The following is a 20582-nucleotide window of genomic DNA, read 5'->3' on the forward strand; positions in this document are numbered from 1 at the left end:
ACAGATCCGAAAAAGCCCAAAATTTCCTAATTTCCCTACACATTATTTTTTAAATTATCAAAAAGATGGAATGGATTACATCCCTTGAAAAGTATTCCGTCGACTTACGGTACATTTATTTTCTTTTTTACGGTCTACAAATTGCTGAAAATAAAACACTGCCGAAAACAACGTGCATCTCCTGTCAACAGTTGAAGACCGCGGTAGCAAAAATTGGTTTATTACAATAGATTCTAATAATTTAAAGTATTTCATTTCTAGATGAAAGAAAAAATTCCTATTGTGGATGGAGCTGGCGGTGCAAGTGGTGTTCTTTTTTCTTTTAGAGAAGCATTTTACGTACGGAAGAATTTGCAATTGAAGGGTCGATCAAATGATTGCTCTGATGTCGAGAACACCGACGAAGATGACTAACGGTAAAAATATTATTACTTTATTTATTTTCATTTTTTGAATCCGCTCATTTTCTTTATAGATGTGACTTCCTGTTTATTAAGAAACTTAAACGACAGCAAATTTCAGGCTTGATTTGAGAATTTCATGTTTGATACGCGGCTAGGATTTAACATTTTTCCTTTTCCCATTTTTTGTTTCGTGCTGGACCAAACAAAGAGCTTGTGAACTGTACAATTCCTTCTTTAAATCTTCGTCATTCTAAAAATAACTTTGTAATGCAAGATCCTCTTCTTCCAGACAGTCTAGAATCCCGTTACATCTTCCGTGACTAAAGTCGTAGCAGAGGGAACTGTTTGAACTGCAGTGAGAGTAGCCAGTTTTGCATATCAGTAATAGCAAGCCCCTGGCACAATAGATAGTGTCGGCCAGAATGTGGGGCAGAACGAGCCATCATCGCCTCCGGTTAGTCCCTTGCCACTGCTGTTACCTGGTGAAGTGGTCAAGTCCTCTGGCAAATATAACATCACGAATAGCGGCAGTAGTCATTCTGTTTGCCATGTCTATGTCTATGCCATGCCATGCCATGTCTACACAAAATGTTTGTGTTGTATACTTCTACTATTTCTATAAAAGAAAACGTCGGTGACGAGGGGTCTTTAGCGACTTTGTCGGAAAATAAAGCAATGTAAATCATTCATCCTAGATCCATCTTTTCGAAATAACGATAAATTATCGTTTTATTTTTAGAAACAGTTTTCCGGATTACACACACAGAAAGGAAGTAAGTACGTAGTACGTAGAAAATCAGAAAAACCAGATAAATGATTAAGTCATATCAGAATTACAATTAAAACTCAAATCAATCTCAAGTATCGCAACATTCTGAATCTTCTATGCTACACAAAATGCTGCCATTACTTTCATTTCTCTGACCATTTGCTCGTTGTACTCTTTATAGTTGAGAGTTCAGAAATTTTTCAAAGATTTTAAATAATGTAAAAGAGATTCCCATTCTGTGCTGCTAATTGAATTCTTTTTCACGGAAACCAAAAAAGATGCTTGGAAAAACGTTAGAACCGAGATTTTTTCTTTTTTCAGCATGAGAAATGTAAATTCGTCTGCGATTTCCAGAAACGCTAAATTGGGTGGAGGGCGAGTTTGATCGTTTGGATTCAGGTTAGAGATGGTTGCAAAAAGAATGGCATCTCTATGGAAGTAGGTGATAGCTTCGCGATCTTTTTCCACGCAGTTAAAAAAAAGCGCAAATCTTTTTGCCAATTCCTATGTAGAAAACAAATTGTTAAGTATTGACGATAGTTTACTCTCAATGAGATGGGTAAATTTTATACCTTGATGCTGAAGAAATGTTCTGATTGTCGATCAATATGACTTCCAGCAGCTCTACTTAAATCATGAAAAAGCATGGAGAGACTAAGAACCATTGTCCTGGCACAGCTAACTATGTTGATTTCTCGGGCTTTTTCCAAGGTCATCTTAATGATGTCACCGTAATCATTGTAATACTTGACGTAGCTTCGGAAAACATCAGCCGCAGATTGCATGGGCAGCACGTTGTAAACAACCAATTTGCAGAACCCAGCCAAGTAATTGCGGCGTTTGTGCAGTTCTTCACATGTCCGTGTTCTTCGTCCTCATCATCCTTTTTTGTATGTTCGAGATGTTCTTTGTCCTCCTCTACCATTTTTGTCTCACTCTTCTCTTCGGATATTTCACTTTTATCCTTCTTCTCAAAAAATACGTATTTCTGAATGAAATTAGTTAGAGTTTGCTTAACTACATGATCAGGATCATACACAACCGGTTTCAATAGAGGATTGCCCTCTAGTTTTTTGGAAAAAGCGATTAGCAAATTGCACACAGACAGGTAGGCCTACAAAAAAATGAACATTTTTTAAGGGGGTATAACAAACTTATAAAGATGCAATACGAACCTGATCTCTAACCAGAATAACATTTGAAGAGATTTTGAGCTTATTCATTAACGAAATATAGTCATTCAAATGTATATTTAGTTGCTGTTGTTGTTGGCTGGTAGTCATTCCATGGTTATCATTCCTTTTTTCAGCTGTAGAAGTTTCCATAAAATGGCAGAATAGCAGGCTGAAATGCAGTGTTTTGTAGCCTAAAAATGTAACATATACATTAGTGTGTGCAAATAAAGAGATAAATGATGTGTTACCTCAGGTGGCATAGACCGGATTTGATCGTTAGCTTTACGTACAGCGTTGTAAAGAGGAACCCACAAATTCCATGGTCCAAGGTTGTGGCACGACCAGAAGATGGCAACTTTTTTCAAACTTGATACCAGGGCAAACACCTCATCTTCGTCGGGCTCTTTGTCCTATTACAAAAAAAAATGTTAATATTTATTTACATGAAACGAGAAAAAGAATGAGTAAGCAAACTTACACCAGCGATCAGAATTACATGATCGTCAAGAACTACACGCAATTTGTGTGGAAGAGTTCAAACCTTTCTATACATGAATACCAAAAACGTATTCCCGGTCCCGGAGAAACATACCAATTTAATAAAACAATGTCAAGTTTTCTATACCCCAAATTTAAAAAAATGCAAAGTAGCGAAAAAAAAATTTTCATTTTCTGTTTACTTAAATAACGTGAACCAAAACACGAAAAAAGGGACGAAACACAGTCAACATTTCTACCGCACTTTGACGAAGAATAAGAGATAAGCGGCAGCAGACTCTTCGTTCCGTTGTATTGTATTGGGACTCTGTGATCGTCAAAACGGCGAATATACTGCCATCGCTTTGCCACCCTTGACAAACATAGTGCCCTAATAGAGACCATAAAAAAAAAATTACCATTTGCAAAGATAACGTCTTGCACCTTCCCGTCGACATGCATTCAACTGACCATTGCCACAATTTCACCAGCAATGGCATCTAAACCAAGACTCAAAAGGCTTTACTAGAGTCCATCTCTTCGCGTCGGTGTGTGACGTGCGATTGCAGAGTGTAGGTTGCGGATGCGGTTCCACCCTCCTCCTGAAATGATTGCCACAACGCGGGAAAAACTACATGTTTGTCGATTTTTCGGGGATTCGAAAACCTTTTCAGTGCAACAACTAGAATACTGCATATCAAGGCCCACCCATCACTAAAAATCACATATATAGTAACGCAACCACCAACACACGAAATCGGAAAAACCAAAAAAAAATAAACATTCCGGCATACCGAGGAAAATGCTGTACGGCTGTTCGGATCGTGGCTTCAGTGCCACCACAGCTTGGACACGTCCAAACGCATTCGGCATCCGCCAAAAAACTGGCCACGCATTCATCTAAATTTATGCAGGAAGTAGGCATTGGCAGATCCCAAATCAACATGGGTTGCTCTGAGAAACTTCTTGCCAGCCAGTTGGACCTTTTTAACCGGGAGCGTCATCGTATCCAGGATTTCCATCGGCACCAGGATTGCCATCTTCACCGAAGATGCTGGGCTCACCAGCATTTCCCTTTTCTCCAGAAGCTCCGGGTTCTCCAGGAGCTTGCAGGAACACACATTAACATGGTATGCCACCTGACCACCAAGATGGGTCCGGTTTCCACTAATATAGTTACGATGGCGATGGTAAAACTTAAAGTGCGTTCAGACTTGTGTTTTTTCTGTAAGTTTGGCGTAAAGTCCTTACGTTTGTTTGTCATTACTGACATAACAAAAATTAAATGGTGCCTTTTCCCCACAATTATATCTAGTTTATGTCTAGCCTTATGCCAGTTTAGTAATAAATCCCTTGTTTCTATTGGCTGATGCTTCCGTCAAAAGTATCTACAAATACCGCCCCCCTCTTTTTATGTCAAATTTCACCCCGTTTTGAAAACGCTTTTTTATTTCGTTACGTCTTCCTGACAAAGTTTTTGCGTATATAGCCCAAAAATAATGCAACAAATTAGTTTGACGTAAGCGCCTAACGGCATAAAGGCATACGAAAGTGCCAGTCTGGAGGGACCTTTAGAAGATAGAATTACGCAATAATAGCAAGTTAATAGCGATTTGTGGATAATGCTAATAAAGGAAAAATAGTAGTAGAAAAAGAACAGCATTTTGTATTATTGAGGACTACTGTTTTTCATAATAAATAAAAATCAAATATTCATTGTGTGCAGAAGGGGACTAATGTACCTGTTTTGTTTGGGATTTTAAATGTCTGGTGTATGGTGTTTCAACGGGACCTAATGAAAGAACATAGTATTCGGCTGAAATTGCTTTAACTGGCCACACGGCTTGCTGTTTACATAAACTCAGATGCGCGATTAATATGAAATTCGGTGGCAAGTTGCAACATACGGTTTGCTGAACTCAAGAACAACTCAATTTATTGAATGTTTGTTAATTAATTGTTAATTGAAAAGAGGATGTTTTCAATTTTTTGCAAGTTGCAACATACGGTTTGCTCAACTCAAGGACAACTCAATTTATTGAATGTTTGTTAATTAATTGTTGATTAAAAAGAGGATGTTTTCTCCAGATTTGAAATTAGCTCAAACTACTACCGACCCATCTTTCATCGAGCAAACGTTATTCGGAAATTTATTTGAAAGAGCATAGTTTTTGAAAATAAGTTTTTTTGGCCATTTGTCACCATGATGAAAAAATTTCGAAAACCATCATCATGGGAAAATCTTTTTGGTGTCTCAAGCTCAAGTTCAAATTTGTTGGAAATAATCAGACCAGAAGAAATAGTTTCCAACTGACATTTGGATTTTTCAACGAGTCTATTTCTGATCTGTTGGGTTAGTATGTATCCATTTCGAATAGCTCTACGAAAAAAACGTAGGAATGATTTTAACTCAAACGCACAGTTGGCTTCTACCGAAATCTGAAAATTTTTCACATCTTCATGCAAATGAATTATTTGGTAACTAACAAAAAGACATGAAATACCCAGATCAGACAGTTCTGAAGAATATCTTTTCAAAATCAGTTGTCCTTTTTCGATATCCGAAGGATTTCTTGGTATGTTAGTTTTGTATGCGCCAATAAGCATCATAGCATATTGAAGAAGCATAACGTGCTTAAGACTGACCTCATCAACAATGCCTTAAAAACAGAAAATAATGAGTAATAAAGAAATTGGTGCAGGACATGCGATTTGTACTTCCGACATTGAGAAAATAAACCTACGTAACGGTCGAATTCGTACGGGCGGCAACTGCGAAAAATTTTTAATCGCTTCTCCACTTGGGACAGTTGGTAGGGACTCAACTTACCATCTAAAAGGTATAATTCAAAACCTTCAAGTCGTCTTAAAGAATCCCCTGATAAAATAGTGAGCATACTGTCAATTACAAATCCTGGTCCCTACTAGCACACAATATCCACAGGACGTCCTATGGACATCCAGTCGTCGGAAACCCGTCCGTCCGTTTAGCGTCAACTAGGGATATCCTATGGATGGTATATTTTGATCCAGATAACGGATGGTCGCGGATGGTCATACTGGGATGTCCTATGGATGTCCATCTGGTACCAAACTCGGATGTGAAGTCAGCCGTACATTCGTGATGAGTATTGGACATCATATGGATATCAGAATAAGGATCTGAAAAGAACGATTAATTTCACATCCCAGATTGGGGATGTGGGGTGTAGTGGACTACAGCGTCAACACTTTGGAAAAAGGCAATGAGGATCTGGTTTCGAACCCCAGCTGAACCCGTCTGGAGTAACCAGAATGATCTTTTGTACCATTCAAATAACTTCTCATATTGAAATGTCAGATATAACGCACCTAAGGCTGTCGCCGTACAGGAACATGGAGAAAGGAGATCTTAAAACAAAAGATCCCTTCCTTGGATTTAAATTTGGTTGTATACAATAGAGCCGATCCAATATAGGAGTCACAGACGGGCCTTCAGAAGATTTGAATACCTTCACGGGATCAATAAACACACCAACCTGAAAATGTGGTTGACATTGGGGAACAGGTTTATATGGACAACCGCTCGAGAGAAAGTCGAATCCTCTTTTCCGTTTGACAATCAGGGAGGATAGGATCATACAATTCAATCTAAAATTTAAAATTTATTAAAATTAAGAAATAACCTTGAGTATTTTATAAACTTAACCCTTTTCTCGTACTGCAAAGCAAAGATGGATTTTCTCGATAGACCCTGAGAAACTGCAATAGATTCGCATCTTTGTGCAAAATATCAGGAGATACGATTTGCACTTTAATGCACTTTCTAATCCCAAAGGTATATACTTCCCTCCGTCTCCCAGCTTCATTGGATTCACAAAATTTTTGTCATTATTTTTACCACTTCTGGTTTGTAAAATTTATGTAATTTTAACAAATATGTTAAACTGCTGTGTTTCTGATAAGTGTAGGCAGCAAATTGAGGAAGAATTGCAAGAAAAGACAAACTTTCTTCCATGCTCTCTTGCACTTCTATAGGCCCTTCAACGTAATCTAATAGCGGTAAATCAACCTCAAAATCCAATAGCTCCTCGCCTTCCGTCTACATAGTCCCTACCTCGTCCCAAACACCAAAACGTTGAAAATCGTGCAATCCCTGGGACGTCGCACTCGTACCAGTATGACTTACCAGGGACGACTTAAGCTCGAGACTGTGTTATCTGGGGAAGAGGTTGTTTCTAGAGGTGTTGGTGTTAAAGCTGAAGCTGCTGGTGTCCAAAGTTCTGCTGTTGTTGACTCCAGTCTAGATACTAGGACGGTCAAGTCACCAGCATGCAAACCAATGTATACCAATCTTTCTTTAAAGAGAATTTCAGCCCTTTCACAGATTGTGCTGTATTGATAATGGAAAGACTCGAATTTTTTAAACAAACATGTCCGTTGGTATACGTTTGAAGGAGAATAAAGGCGTTGATTTCTGTTGGACCAAAAAATCATTCCGAAAATTAATTAAAAAATGATTTTTTGTTATTTGGTACAATGGGTAGAATTGGTGTGCGCTATTAAAGAAAAAGCACTTTTATTTATCACTACCCGGATCGGATTATTAAAAACTTTATAGAAATATGTAAAATGAGACGACAGATGTGTATTTCAATTGTAAGGTACATATTGGTGAATTCCATCCATCATTTCAATGTTCAATAAAAGATGGATAGCCAAAATGTTAATTTTGAATATGTAAAAGATGCATATTGAAGCTTTGCTACTGTACTGTTAGGGATTATGCTTATTTACTCACTGGAATTTATTTTCAGTATCCACCACCTCCGGATGAGCTTCCATATCCATTTCCTCCGCCAGCAGAAGACCCACCAAAGCCGCCTCCCGAAGAGGATCCATATCCAGCACTTCCGCCGCCGCTTGATGGGTTACCGTATCCACCGCCGGATGAGCCTCCGAAGCCCCCTCCTCCGGAAGAGCCTCCATAAATGTTTCCGCTACCACCTGACGAGCCTCCGTATCCACCTCCTCCGGAGCTACCTCCAAAGCTTCCGCCGGATGAGCCTCCATATTGTCCGGATCCTGCAGACGGACCTCCAAATCCGCTGCTTCCGCCTGCTGATTGACCCCCGTATCCACTGCTTCCACCGCCGGATGGGCTACCATATCCACTGCTTCCGCCAGCCGATTGACCCCCGTATCCACTGCTTCCGCCAGCCGATTGACCCCCGTATCCACTGCTTCCGCCGCCGGATGGGCTACCATATCCACTGCTTCCGCCTGCCGATTGACCCCCATATCCACTGCTTCCACCAGCCGATTGACCCCCGTATCCACTGCTTCCGCCAGCCGATTGACCCCCGTATCCACTGCTTCCGCCGCCGGATGGACTACCGTATCCACCACCTCCGGAGCTACCCCCAAAGCTTCCGCCGGATGAGCCACCATATCCGGAAGGACCTCCAAATCCGCCGCTTCCGCCTGCTGATGGACCTCCATATCCACTGCTTCCGCCGCCGGCTGGGCTACCATAACCACCGCTTCCGCCGGAAGAGCCTCTGTATCCACCGCCCCCGGAAGAGCCTCCGAAACCTCCTCCCCCGGAAGAGCCTCCATATCCAGCACTTCCACCTCCAGCACCTCCTGATGAACTGCCGTATCCACCGCCTCCGGATGAACCCCCGAAACCTCCGCCGGAAGAGCCTCTGTATCCACCGCCCCCGGAAGAGCCTCCGAAACCTCCTCCCCCGGAAGAGCCTCCATATCCAGCACTTCCACCTCCAGCACTTCCACGATAGCCGCCGCCACCACCACCACCGTAGGATCTCATTGCGCGCCCTGCAAAATCAAACAATTTAAAAACTCGTATTTAAAAAAACAACTAAAGAATTTAATCGATACTTAATTTTTTAATATTCTGAAATTCAAACAACAAGCTGTAGCATGGAAAATTTTACCTTGATCAAATAATTATGCAATTTACCTATTTAAATAAGAGTCAAAACTCCTTAACTACAACGGGACAGCCAAGAGTTTATGACTACTGAAATTGAGTTATGTTGCACACAAGTGGTATAAATTTAGGCACTAACAGTAACTTTTGAGCGACGACAAGAATAGCTATAAAATGATTTACCTGAAGAGCCCTTATTTAGGAAGAATGCATCCGTCTGGCTGATGGCAATGACTGCCATGAGAAGGCAATTGCACAGTAAAACCTGGAAATATCTTAATGTTATGTAACTAAAATTTGATAACAAGTATATTAGTTGCCTACCTTCTTCATTGCTACTACTTGAGAAGAAATACTAGATGTGTTCAAGTCTTCAGCTCAGTTCAGCGTCTGCTTTCAGTCATAAATCTTTTCTCCTTATATACGTCTTCACCAGGTCTTCGCCACTAATGACCACACTGCCTGAAATCTTTCTATTGGTCTTTCTTTCTTTTTTTCTGCGTGTTTGAAACTTCATGACAGTAAAGAATTGGAGGGTGAGAGAGAGCGCGACGATGCGCTTGTTGACTGAGGCTCAATAAGTAAGTGGAGTAGGGCCTTCTTCGATTCAAAAAAGGGCAACAAAAACCTAAGATCGCACTTTTCGGTCCTTTGCTGCGGCACAATCACATCAACAGCGGCAAAAGCAATGAGATTTTAAGGCATTAAACACTTTCGCTTTTTCAATTGTCCGCCTTCGAATGGGGTGTAGTAAGGACATTTCGATTTCTCTTTTTTATGCGCGTTCATGATGAAATGAGAATTCTCATCTTCAACACGACAAACAATTATTTCGACATTCAGTTCGTCGTTTGTTTGTTTGAAAGTCGGCGTCTCCCTCCGAAATGGTTTAATAAATTTGAGTTTGAAGTGAATAGATCATCAACATTCACTGTAAATAGATGCGAGAATCAACCGTTTGTGTCCGAATCAAAATAAATAGTCCATTCAAAATTTAAGCCGTTATCATTGTTTGTTTCTATTGTTTCTTGATGAGAATACGACCGTCAAAAAATTTGACAGACTGCTCATTTCGTCCAACTTTTATTATCATTGAAAAGCTTATCAGGTCATGCTTTCATATTTTATTCAAATTTTCTAGTTTTTTCTGTAATCTTCTTTTTTTAATCATTTATAAGAAAAAACTTAAGAAACTAACAAAACTAACAAAACTTAAAACTAACATTTATAAAACAAAGTTTTATTTTTCTTAAAAACAGAATATCCAAAGTCCAAATACTTGGCAACGTCACATTGCTCTGTTTTGACACAATGGTGTCAGTATTACTGACGTCGTGTCTGTTTTTCTTTTTTCATCATGCCTCAAGAATGGATAACCCTTAGACGAGAAGATATTCGTTTGCGAACTTTTAACGAACACTTCTCTGCCACATTTTTAAGCCCCCTCTTACTTGCTAAAGCCGGTTTCTTCTATGTGGGAGTTGACGATCAAGTTCAATGCGCGTTCTGCAGAGGAGTGGTTAGAGATTGGGAAATAAATGACGACCCAAGAAGAGAGCATCAACGTTTGTTTCCGTCGTGCGCTTTCATATTAGGTTGGTCTGTTAAATTCGGAAATTGCAATATGACATTAATTTGTGGTCCGTTGGTTAGGTTTACCAGTAGGTAATATACCTTTGGGTGAAAATCCATCCACTGTACATCTGAATGTAGAACGAACTGCTTCTCTACCTGTACCTCAGCAGTTGAACATAGGATTTGGAGCTACCAGGCAGTTTACTTCACAATTTAGACCAAATGCCTCACCAGACACTGGTATGACAACCACTAATTACTTCATTATCTATTTGGTTTACAATACAATTTTGTTTCATAGAATTGAGATCTCCAGACAGTATGCAATTGAATGCATTAGTAGGAGAAAATTTGGAAGAGTTGGGCATAACTAAACATAGCGGACCTCGGTATTCCTCATATGCTACTTTGGATGCACGACTTAAAAGTTATAATAACTGGCCTTCCCACCTGAAGCAAACTCCAAGAGCAATGGCTCTATCTGGTTTCTTCCATCTTGGTACAAATAGCACAAAAAATTCTGGTTTTATTTTGTTAATTTAATTTATGGATTTAGGGACCAACGATCATGTCAATTGTTTTCATTGTGGATCGGGCTTAAGAAACTGGGAACCAGAAGACGACCCATGGCTTGAACACGCTCGATGGTTCCCTCAGTGTCGCTTTGTTATGCTGATGAAAGGAGAACAGTACATTAAAGAAGCGACAGAATCCATGTCCAATCATCCTAAAGCCAAGCCTTCCCTGTCGGCATCAGTGGGAAATTCACGTGCCTCACCAAGAGAGGCTTCAGAAGCTGATCTGCGAAGTTTACTAGGAACTCCCATAGTTCAGACTGTTCTAGCAATGGGCGTTGACCTTTCTCGTGTTAGGCAGGCCCTAAAATACCAAATTCGTACTACTGGGCAGCCTTTCAACACAGTTGATTCGCTTCTTGAGGCAGCTATTGAAATTCAGCATCACAGCGAGCATCGCCAGTCGTTGGAAGATGGCAAGTAAGTCTTTTGCGTGTTCACTTCTCAACTCGAATTAGACATTTCATTGATTCCTTTCACCCTTCTTAGCTATGAAGATGTGGACTGGCCGTCAGCTGTACCTTCCTCTTCTCGTCGACGTGTAACATCAACTGGATATACCCTTGTAGAACTTCCCGTTTCTCTAAGTACACCGAGCGATGAACATAGAACAAATACCAATGAGAACGTACCAATTGTACCATTGGTTTCGGAAGTAAGATCTGAAACCCCGCTTTCGCATCGGGAAATGGATACTCTTAGTAAGCCAGAAAATCCTGAAAAAATAAAAGAACAAAGTTGTGCCCTAGAGGTATCAGCTTCATGTGAAACATCCACACAATCCGTCGATAGAAGTAATGTATTAATTTTCAGACATTTTGAAATAATTAATTTGACCAACATTTTATTTGTTGTAGCCCAAATTTTGGAAGAGGAGATTCGTCGCCTGAAAGAAGCTCGTCTCTGCAAAGTATGTCTTGACGAGGAAGTGTCAATTGCATATATTCCTTGTGGACACATTGTGACTTGTGTCCAATGCGCGGCAGGTAAACTACAATATTTTGATCAAATAATGTTACTAAAATTTTAGCGTTTTAATAAATTTTTTTTTTTTTTTAGCTCTCGAACACTGTCCTCTTTGTCGAAAAAATATTAAAGGAACAGTCCGCATCTTCTTGTCTTAAGTAGTTCATTTGGATTCGTCTAAATGAATTGGCGATCGCAAAGACGAACTATAGATATTTTCTGAAGTACAGTTCTAAGTTCTGGAACAACTTAGTACTTGTAAATTTAAAAAATTCCACTGTTAATAAGTATTTAGTATGGATTTTTGTTTATTATTTAAATTCTTGCAAATGTTCTTGCAAACCCACCGGCTTTAGTTTAAAAAATAAACGGAAAGTTATTCAAATCTCAAATAACTCAAGTTCGAAATATTTCAGTGATAGCAAGAAGCTTCTGGTATTCGATGGCCACTTCAACCGTGAAACCGTGAAGGTCTCTTTTCAACCGAAACAGGAAGTTGAATGTTAAAGGTGCGAGTGCGTGTATGGCCAATAGTCAAGTCTTGCGTGTTCACCAAGCATCACGTCCTAGAGTAAGGTCTGTAACATAATTTCAGAACAAAACAAACATTTTAAAAAAAGTTAAGATTCGCAATAACAAAGAACGCGTTCGTTTCGCTGTGTGCATTGCCAGTAGACAAAAACAAGCCTTCATTCCTAAATATCTTATCGATGTGATTAGGCCTACTGTCTCTAACTGTTGAGTGTAACCCACTTGTTAATTTGATATGCGTAGCCACTAACGAATAACGGTATTTGATTTCCAGCAGGCAATGTGTTCTCCCAAGGCGGCGGTTTTCTTCATCCTCCTTGTTCATTCGATCAGGTCGGACAGTCATGGTGACCTCGAAAAATCAAATAGTAAGTTCCTCATTCGTGCATGTACTTACTTCTCTATTATCAAGATGAAATCAGGATGCCATTTGTAATTATATGATATTCATGAACGAATCAGGATTTAAAAGAATCGTTCTCGGCAATGGATCAGCAATTCTTCCTCCTCGGCCATTACCCATTGGAAACTTGTCTAGCAATCATGGAGAGGCAGATTGCTACTTTGTTGGCACTCATTTCTATTGTATTAGTCAATTCCTGGTACTATATAGCCTATAATGAATGAATGAGTGGGATCCTACCGGATGAAAGTTTTAAAGACTTAAAATTTTTAACAAGTTTCTCAAGTATGCATGATTTTCTATGGTTGTAGGCTAGTTTCGCGGAATCAAACCATTATTGTCGTGAAGAAAAAATGCAACTTCTTTATTTGGAAAACGAAGAAGAGCATGAATACCTTTACAATTTCATGAGCAACAACTACCACAGTAAGCTACTCACATTTCGTAAACCTTAACTAATTGTTTTATTTGTCCGTGTAATAATTTAATTTAAAATAATCTTTTAAAATACTCAAGTTTCGGCGGGAAAATTCCTTAAAAAGAATGACTTCGCAAGTGAAGAAGTCTACTCTAATTATGTCTATGATAACATCAGTCCAGGAATGTTAGTGAAATGCGTTTCAGTGGTTTGTTGTCGTCAAATTATTTTCATTGTACCGCCGACTATGCTAAAATTCCTTACTTATTTTCATTTATAACTTCAGTGTGGGCGCCAAATACGGCCTTCCATAGACGAAGGCAGAGTGTTAGATTATGAGGATCGGGAATACATCGGTTTAGCCATTAAAGTGCAATGGAAGACGGGTATCGTTCGCTGGTATCCCGCCCAGAATCTGCAAATGGGTGGCTTTCGAAGTCTGAATAGCTCAAATGTACGTCGGCCGTCCGAAGGAGTGTTCACACTGGAAGAAGATATATTTGAACCAGGCGATAAAGTCCGCATTCATATTTCTTCGGACATTTCAGATTTAGATCAGCAAAGAATTTCGCAGCAAGTTCAACCTGGTGAAGTTGGAATAATATCAGGTTTAATCGCAATCTTTTTATTAATTGCTGGGAGTTGAGGTAAAAATCGTTTTTTTTTTTAAATTGTTGCAGATTTGGACGCTGCTGGTGGAAGTGGCTTGGTTTACTTTCCAAGCAACAAGGGATGGCGGGGCCCCTTGTCTTTGTTAGAAATAGTTGATAAGCGCAAAGGTACAGCACATTATTTATTTTCGCCTATATTTTTAAATTAAATGATTTAAATGGTTAATTTCTATATTTAAGCATCGGGAACCTTCTGGACATCAGGAAAGAAAAACAGTAAAGGAGACGGGTGGATCTGGACAAATAACAATGAACTTGTGACATTCACCAACTGGGCCCTTGAAGAACAAGAAGCTTTACTTATAAAGGGAAACTGTCTCGAAATTAAATATCACAAACAAGGCAAATGGTTCTCTTCAAGATGCTCTGATCGTAATTATTTTATTTGCAAAAAATGACATAACAATTGCTAAAATTTTCAATAAACAACATGCAAGAAGAATGCTTATTAGGCCTATATGTTTTATTATTTTTTTATTAGCGTGTTATTTATTTTTATTTGTTGAACTGGTTGAACAGTCTTACAGTCATGGTCAATGACTCAATGTGCTATTATTCTCTATGGCGCTGCCTTCTGTCCATTTCATACTACTTTCTCAGTTCTCTCATGGTTTTCACCACCAGATGACAACACACTACAAACATGGTAACATTTCCGCCTTTTCGGACTATTTTCTAGGATCAGAGGCCCATCTGTTATTTTCGCTGAACCTGGACGCCCGTACGTGCAATCACAGCCATTATCCATAAGAAGCAGATTAGCATTCACATGCTAAAAAGGTATAACAATTTTATAAATTTGGCCCAATTGAATTTGAAATGTCAATCTAATGTTTTGATTCATTTTAAGCTATTTTTTCAGTTGTTGAATTTGATGGCATTGTTGCATAACGTTCCTCTTCGGTCTTTTCTTGCATCGTTGAAAAGGAACGCCATTTCTTTAACCTTCCCTCTTATTGCTGCCGGTCTCATCTACTCTGATTATTCGTACACTCAAAGGTGTAAAGCACGAGACATCGCCAGAAACCAAGAACTAAAAAACCTTGAAAATGTCGATTATGAGTAGAGAACTTTCTATGACATGGAAATATTTGATGAGGCCGAAAAATGCTATGGCCATCGTCCCACTCATTGGCCTTTACGTTGGATGGAAAATTGAAAAAATTGAGTATGACAGACTTTCATTGTTTAAAGATAGAAGTGCCCTGTTTGGAAGGGAACATGGCCCCGACTACAAGCCTTCATGGTGATTTGTGAAAATGTAGAAAATGTAATGTAAACATCAATAAACATATAGAAGTCATTAAATTTATTGTTAATTAACCATGTTTACAAAAATGATTCATATGTATTCAAAATTTTTTCATTTGCTTTCTTATTAAAGCCATTCGTTGTTTGTGAGCTTCGGTCACTGGAGCCCTCTTGTATGGCCTAAGCTCATCTGTTCCAAATCCTGGGATCCACATATTCCATTGGCGTTCTAAATAAATTAAAAACTTAATAAAAGTAATGTATTAGGAATTACACCAAAGAATCACACCTAGATGCATTTGGACATCAGTCACATCTAGTGCTGTTGCTTGTCTGTGCTTAGCCAGTTGGCAGGAAGCATTTACTGTAGATTCAATGAAATCATCAGCAATTTGCAACAAGAGTTCCTCAACTTCTTCATCTAGTTGTTCATTGGGGTCTACTTCTCTGACCAAATCTTGAAGTCTTCCTCTTGTAAGAACCTGTGATACCACCATTCCAAATCATGACATTATATTTTTGGCAAGCTAATAAAACTGAATAGAGAAATCTTGGATAAATATTTACTTGGTTTTCAGAATTTCCTCCACCAGTCGAACTCGAATTCTGTGCATTTGAATAGCTTGTTGATGACGTAGAACCTGAAGTATTCTGAGACATTTGTTGTGATTTTTGAGACAACCGTGAATCCGGTCAATTTAAACTATACGAATTACTGGGAGCTCACAAATTGTTCACAAAAAGTAGCAATTTTTTTTTTAGAATTTCCAACATCAGATATTTCAAGGCTGTGTAAAGTGGTAAAATAAAATGGACTACAAAAATAATACGAGTAAATACTGTATATCTATAATAATCAGGCCGAGATGGCGAGATCTTACTGTCGAACTTCCCACAAAAAAATGTAGTTCAGAGACACCTAGTGGAAATTCCAGTCGGAAATTTGAAATGAGAATAGAGCAGTCTAACATCCACGTTTCACAAATTTGTGTCCAAAATGGCCCAATCAGCGTAAGCGTTTTAAAGATGCTGTACGCTGATTGGCCATTTTGGTCACAAATTTGATGGTAACGCAGGATGTTAGACTGCTCCATTCTCTGCGACTCTGCGCTTTCTTCGAAACCCGAAAAACCGCACCGATTTTGTTTTGTTTTGTTTTAGAACCTTAGTTGACCTTAGAAACATTATTTGAAGATTTTATTATAAATTTGCTCTGTATGGTGTTTGCGGATTGTTTAGACTAATTAATCTTTTTCGTAAAGCATTCTCGCGCATTCTCGGAAAAAAAAATTACTACCGGAGAAGATAACTTGGAATAAACACTGAAACGAAGGAACTTCGACCATAAATTAGTAGATGATGATTTCGAATTGACTTTCGCTCAACGATCTTTTAATTTGTAGTATATACAATGAGTCATTTCAAAATTTTGTTTACGTTGGCTAGTGTAGCCCATTTTCGGTATTCTTGGACACACGAATTTAATATGAATATGAATCCGAATTAATTTCGTTTTAACTTTTAACGAGTGTAATTTTATCGGTGAAAGTCTACTGTATAACACAATTTGGGTGAGAACTCGCAAGCAAGCAATTAGCAAGGCTCTTAAATGAAAAAAAAAGTTAAAACGTCGAATGAAGACAGTTGCAGTATGAAGTACAATTTATTACAATCAGAATGACAACAGAAACAAAATCAAAATCAGGTATTACAAGTCGGTTTAAACCGAACAAAAAAAAGTAAATTTAACTGTTTAACAAATTCCAGTTGAAGATGGGAAGTTCTGTTATTCAATTTTACTCTGGTTTTGCCTGTATTGCTACCAATTGCATAGCCGTTATAAAGCTTGTGTCAACAGGTTTTGAAAACAAGCGTCATAAACCAATAATTTCATGATCTCAGAGCAATCGCAAATTTTAATGGTAAATTTCGATCTTTAAGGTCACTATGAATTATTTACAGGTTTACCGTATTAAATTTAAACCATAATCAGTGGTGAACGACGGAAAAAAATCGTTATCTGAAGCGCACAGTCTTATAGTTGATCGATAGCTGACGAGGAGATGTTGAGATATTTACCAAGAGAAAAATGAGATCAATGAAGGGTTAGTTTGAAGGAATGCCATTAACTTGAACGATAGATTTACATTACAGATACGAAATAATCGAATAGAATTGCGCTCATTTCAGCACCAATGGAATCCAAAAAATTCCATTCATCATGACGTCTTAACACTAAAAGATTATCAGCCGTTCAGAGAAAGCATCAAGACAAGAAATTGCATTTTAAAGTAAATTTTTTAATTTCATAAAATCCGAATGAATATTACGATCTATCAAATTAATTACTGCTACCTAATGCTGTTCGATAGTCAAAATCAGAGTTTACATTTTCTCATTGCTGTCAATTGAAAACGAGCTAATAATAACGACTGCATTTCCATGAGAATTCGATTTTGAAATAAAAATCATTAGAACTCAACACTGTTCTTCCTTTATTTTTCGTCTCAAGCTGAGGGGAATGTCCTCATCCGAAGCAAAATTCTCGATTTTTGATGGTTTGAAATCTACCGAGTGTTTACCTGGTTTTGGTATGTCTTCTCTCCGTTTGATTCTTTTGGGGACTGGTTGAGTTACCCTTATATAAAAAGAATTTTAGCATGAGCTGATTACTTGTTAGTAAAAGAAGAATGCATACCTGTGTATTATTTTGATGTTTCTAGAATTTGCAAGATCTTCCACAAAGGCGGTCCATTCTGTATCAAATGAGCTTTTCCACTCTTCCCATTTCTCATCAGAAACTATAGGATCCGATTGAATCAACGCTGTATCAACCGATACTGCATTGGAAGGTGGGATAAGTTTCACTGAATTCCCAAACGATTTAACTTTTAATTTAGGCGGTTTCATCGCCTTGCTGGGTGATTGCTTCACGTCCAACGGAGAACTATTTACAGTCTTCGCAGCCACCGCTGCATTTACTGGATTTAGTAGCTTTGTAGAATTAGAAGGGATATCAGGACGTAAGCTGTCGCATCCTAATGGAGTTAGTTGTTTTTTCGGCTGAGGAACTATAGCGTGAATTGGAACTGTTTCAAATTGGCTACATTTTGTTGAACTATCATGAACCGTAGTCGATCTTTCACCGCCTAAATCACGTTGATTCGTATAACTAATAACACTCTTTCGTTCTTCGTTTTTCTTGATAAAACCAACAGATATTGCTTTATTATTCATTGAATGTTGAATAACACTAACTCCAGCAAAACCACTGCCAATGTTACTTTGGGTTTTAACAGATGACGACCCAGTTACAAAAGTAGTTTGATCTGCTTGAGAATTTGTTGACGGACGAAACGCTGTTTCAGTTTCAGCACTTGCATAAAATGGAATAAAGGCACAATTTTTTGAAGTTGTCTTGGAAAGCTCTTGACTGTGGTAGTTTTGTTGAGGATTCTGATGTGGTCTCGTTATCTCACGGTTTTCAAAAACATTATGTTGTTCTTGCGGACATGCTGAACGAACGCATTCTTTGTTTTGTCGTATTACATGATGTCCGACTGAAGCGCATTGGATTTTAGAGTCCCACTGCTGTTGTCCGTGAGGCAATATGTGCTGTTGGTTCGTTCGACCGGCCGGTAATGTGTACTGTTGATTCAACACATATTCACGAGATGCAACTACCGATGAATTTTCTGTTTGACGTAACAGACTCGGTGCCGCATCAAATGATTTACTAAAAGTTTGTTGCCGGTCTTGATCCCGAAAATTCATTGTGACTGCATTCTCCGGATAAGGAAGAGACGATGAGCGTTGCTCTTGGTAAACATTTGTAGAATTACAATCTTGCCCATGTGGTACTATTGCAGTCGATTGAATAAACGGTTGTCTTACGACAATATCAGAATATTGAGAAAAATCAGCTGCTTTTGACGCATAGTCTTGATGCAAATACGTTGGAGCTGGAACAAAATACTCATTTGTTCTATAAGGAACTTGCTGCTGCTGCTGAGCTTGATATGTCACTGATGTATCAAAATTGGTATTTAGGTTTGTAGCCATTGAGAAGGTTGGAACTTGATTTAATGGTATTTTCGATGAGGGATCGCATACTTTTGAATAACCGTTGTTTTCCCAGACATTCTGTTCTTCATACTGAATTGCAGGCTTATGGGTAATGATTTGTGAGTTATTGGGCTTGGCATAGGATGCACTCCTAGGATCACTATCCCTTGCACAGGATTCATTAACCTGATATGCAGAAGGAACCTTCTGTTGGTAGGTAATTTGTTCACAAAAGGGCCTAGAATAATATCGGGGCACAGATGATGTTCCATGGGATGATTGAACAGGCGGATAGTTTAACTTGATCACATCTGAATATGACGTAGGGTTATAAGTATAAGGCTCATTCTTTTTTAAACCACACTTTGTTTCAATCAAGTGTGGTTCACTATTGGCAATATCATCTCTGGGTTTTCCTGGATGTCCTTGGAAGAACTGCCGAGTTCCTTGAATCATCTGAGAAAAATCCATGTTGAATCTAGATTCCTATTAAATATAAAATTTAAAAAAATTGTTCAGAACTGTTGATTATGTTGAAATTAGTCCATCTAGAAAAATGCAGGAAAAAAAGATCACAAGATAATCATAGCCTACATGTTATGTAAGAAATTTACAACACCTATATGGGCTTACAATTTACAAAGCTTTTGTCATTGTCATTAGAAAATGCAGGACTGCAGCTAAAAAACAATTTAAATATGTGTCAAACTGCCAAAGTAAATACCTGAATTATCGCGTACGCGGAAGACAACACGTTCACCAAGAAACATCAGCCATTATAAAAATTTGTTTTCTGTGAACACCAGCCTTTTTTAGTACCTTCTCTTAATGACAAAGGAAAATGGCATGATGCTTTCACCATTTAAAAATGTTGTGGATGAAAAATAAAACAGCTCTCCGCTAGGACTTTAACACAAGTAATATCAACACCATCTGTCTGACAAGAATCTTCAATCTAGTTTAGCATATTTGCCCTGTTGCCCTACACGGCCTTTGAAAAAGGCCTGCACGGTGTATACGCAAAAAGCATTACTAGCGCTAGTGAACAGACAAAATTAAACGGATGACAAGAACGAAAGAGTAGGCCTATTTAAATTGTTGTGGGCCGAAACATGCTTGTTAATATCTATAGTTTGCTTTAAATAATTAAAATAAGTTAAAGTGCAAATTCTTAGAGTAGATATCGATTACTAAATTTAATGAGTAGCTAATGGGAAAAAAACTCAAAATTGAAGAAAAATTCAATACTTTTAGTAATTATAGGCTACCGGTTACCTGCTAACTCTCGGCATGACTCAGAATATGCATAAATTACAAAATTTTAATAAAAGAACCAAAACTACTCAAGTAGACAAGTTACTCAATTC

General features: G+C 38.4%; 4 protein-coding genes across 13 annotated transcripts; 2 read left to right on the plus strand and 2 right to left on the minus strand.

Moving 5' to 3' along the window:
* Positions 1-7432: 7432 nt before the first annotated feature.
* LOC124198277 (loricrin-like) lies at positions 7433-9433 on the minus strand. Of its 5 annotated transcripts, none has more exons than XM_046594075.1 (4): positions 9085-9242; positions 8944-9025; positions 8595-8645; positions 7433-8447 (listed from the first exon to the last, which is right to left on the minus strand). In XM_046594075.1, the coding sequence occupies exons 1-4, from the start codon at positions 9091-9093 to the stop codon at positions 7618-7620; spliced, it is 972 nt and encodes a 323-aa protein (XP_046450031.1). In that variant the 5' UTR covers positions 9094-9242; the 3' UTR covers positions 7433-7617. The 5 variants fall into 5 exon arrangements, with proteins under 5 accessions (XP_046450031.1, XP_046450030.1, XP_046450029.1 ...); XM_046594074.1 differs by having other exon boundaries at positions 7433-8363; positions 8511-8645; XM_046594073.1 differs by having other exon boundaries at positions 7433-8033; positions 8166-8645.
* A 609-nt stretch (positions 9434-10042) lies between these two features.
* On the plus strand, positions 10043-12268 carry LOC124198276 (baculoviral IAP repeat-containing protein 7-B-like). 2 transcript variants are annotated; one of them, XM_046594070.1, is made up of 7 exons: positions 10044-10355; positions 10414-10575; positions 10637-10834; positions 10892-11330; positions 11400-11704; positions 11768-11896; positions 11970-12268. In XM_046594070.1, exons 1-7 carry the CDS (start codon positions 10118-10120, stop codon positions 12032-12034), a joined length of 1536 nt encoding a protein of 511 aa, XP_046450026.1. In that variant the 5' UTR covers positions 10044-10117; the 3' UTR covers positions 12035-12268. The 2 variants fall into 2 exon arrangements, with proteins under 2 accessions (XP_046450025.1, XP_046450026.1); XM_046594069.1 differs by having other exon boundaries at positions 10043-10355; positions 11400-11896.
* A 52-nt stretch (positions 12269-12320) lies between these two features.
* On the plus strand, positions 12321-15207 carry LOC124198279. Of its 5 annotated transcripts, none has more exons than XM_046594076.1 (9): positions 12321-12452; positions 12682-12775; positions 12870-13009; positions 13122-13254; positions 13327-13436; positions 13515-13836; positions 13909-14007; positions 14080-14679; positions 14750-15207. In XM_046594076.1, the coding sequence occupies exons 2-8, from the start codon at positions 12688-12690 to the stop codon at positions 14295-14297; spliced, it is 1110 nt and encodes a 369-aa protein (XP_046450032.1). In that variant the 5' UTR covers positions 12321-12452; positions 12682-12687; the 3' UTR covers positions 14298-14679; positions 14750-15207. The 5 variants fall into 5 exon arrangements, with proteins under 5 accessions (XP_046450032.1, XP_046450036.1, XP_046450034.1 ...); XM_046594080.1 differs by having other exon boundaries at positions 13122-13236; XM_046594078.1 differs by having other exon boundaries at positions 12370-12452; positions 12685-12775.
* Positions 14769-20485, minus strand: LOC124198280. The gene is made up of 6 exons (XM_046594082.1): positions 19940-20485; positions 17849-19701; positions 17722-17788; positions 15718-15801; positions 15440-15632; positions 14769-15379 (listed from the first exon to the last, which is right to left on the minus strand). Exons 2-6 carry the CDS (start codon positions 19684-19686, stop codon positions 15252-15254), a joined length of 2310 nt encoding a protein of 769 aa, XP_046450038.1. The 5' UTR covers positions 19687-19701; positions 19940-20485; the 3' UTR covers positions 14769-15251.
* Positions 20486-20582: the final 97 nt, after the last annotated feature.

The sequence above is a fragment of the Daphnia pulex genome, chromosome 7, assembly GCF_021134715.1.
Source record: "Daphnia pulex isolate KAP4 chromosome 7, ASM2113471v1".
NCBI classification, from domain to species: domain Eukaryota; kingdom Metazoa; phylum Arthropoda; class Branchiopoda; order Diplostraca; family Daphniidae; genus Daphnia; species Daphnia pulex.

Excerpts from the sequence above, each read along its gene's own strand:
- LOC124198277 (XM_046594071.1), bottom strand. Across the intron at positions 8,646-8,943 it reads CCTAAATAAGGGCTCTTCAG|GGCGCGCAATGAGATCCTAC; the intron begins GTAAATCATTTT and ends TTGATTTTGCAG.
- LOC124198276 (XM_046594069.1), top strand. The coding sequence starts at position 10,118 with ATGCCTCAAGAATGGATAACCCTTAGACGAGAAGATATTCGTTTGCGA. Across the intron at positions 10,576-10,636 it reads AAATGCCTCACCAGACACTG|AATTGAGATCTCCAGACAGT; the intron begins GTATGACAACCA and ends TTTGTTTCATAG. Across the intron at positions 11,897-11,969 it reads TTGTGTCCAATGCGCGGCAG|CTCTCGAACACTGTCCTCTT; the intron begins GTAAACTACAAT and ends TTTTTTTTTTAG.
- LOC124198279 (XM_046594076.1), top strand. The coding sequence starts at position 12,688 with ATGTGTTCTCCCAAGGCGGCGGTTTTCTTCATCCTCCTTGTTCATTCG. Across the intron at positions 13,255-13,326 it reads CAGTAAGCTACTCACATTTC|TTTCGGCGGGAAAATTCCTT; the intron begins GTAAACCTTAAC and ends AAAATACTCAAG. Across the intron at positions 14,008-14,079 it reads AATAGTTGATAAGCGCAAAG|CATCGGGAACCTTCTGGACA; the intron begins GTACAGCACATT and ends TCTATATTTAAG.
- LOC124198280 (XM_046594082.1), bottom strand. The coding sequence starts at position 19,686 with ATGGATTTTTCTCAGATGATTCAAGGAACTCGGCAGTTCTTCCAAGGA. Across the intron at positions 15,802-17,721 it reads CAAAACCAGGTAAACACTCG|AATACTTCAGGTTCTACGTC; the intron begins GTAGATTTCAAA and ends CAAATGTCTCAG. Across the intron at positions 15,633-15,717 it reads GAGGAAATTCTGAAAACCAA|GTTCTTACAAGAGGAAGACT; the intron begins GTAAATATTTAT and ends GTGGTATCACAG.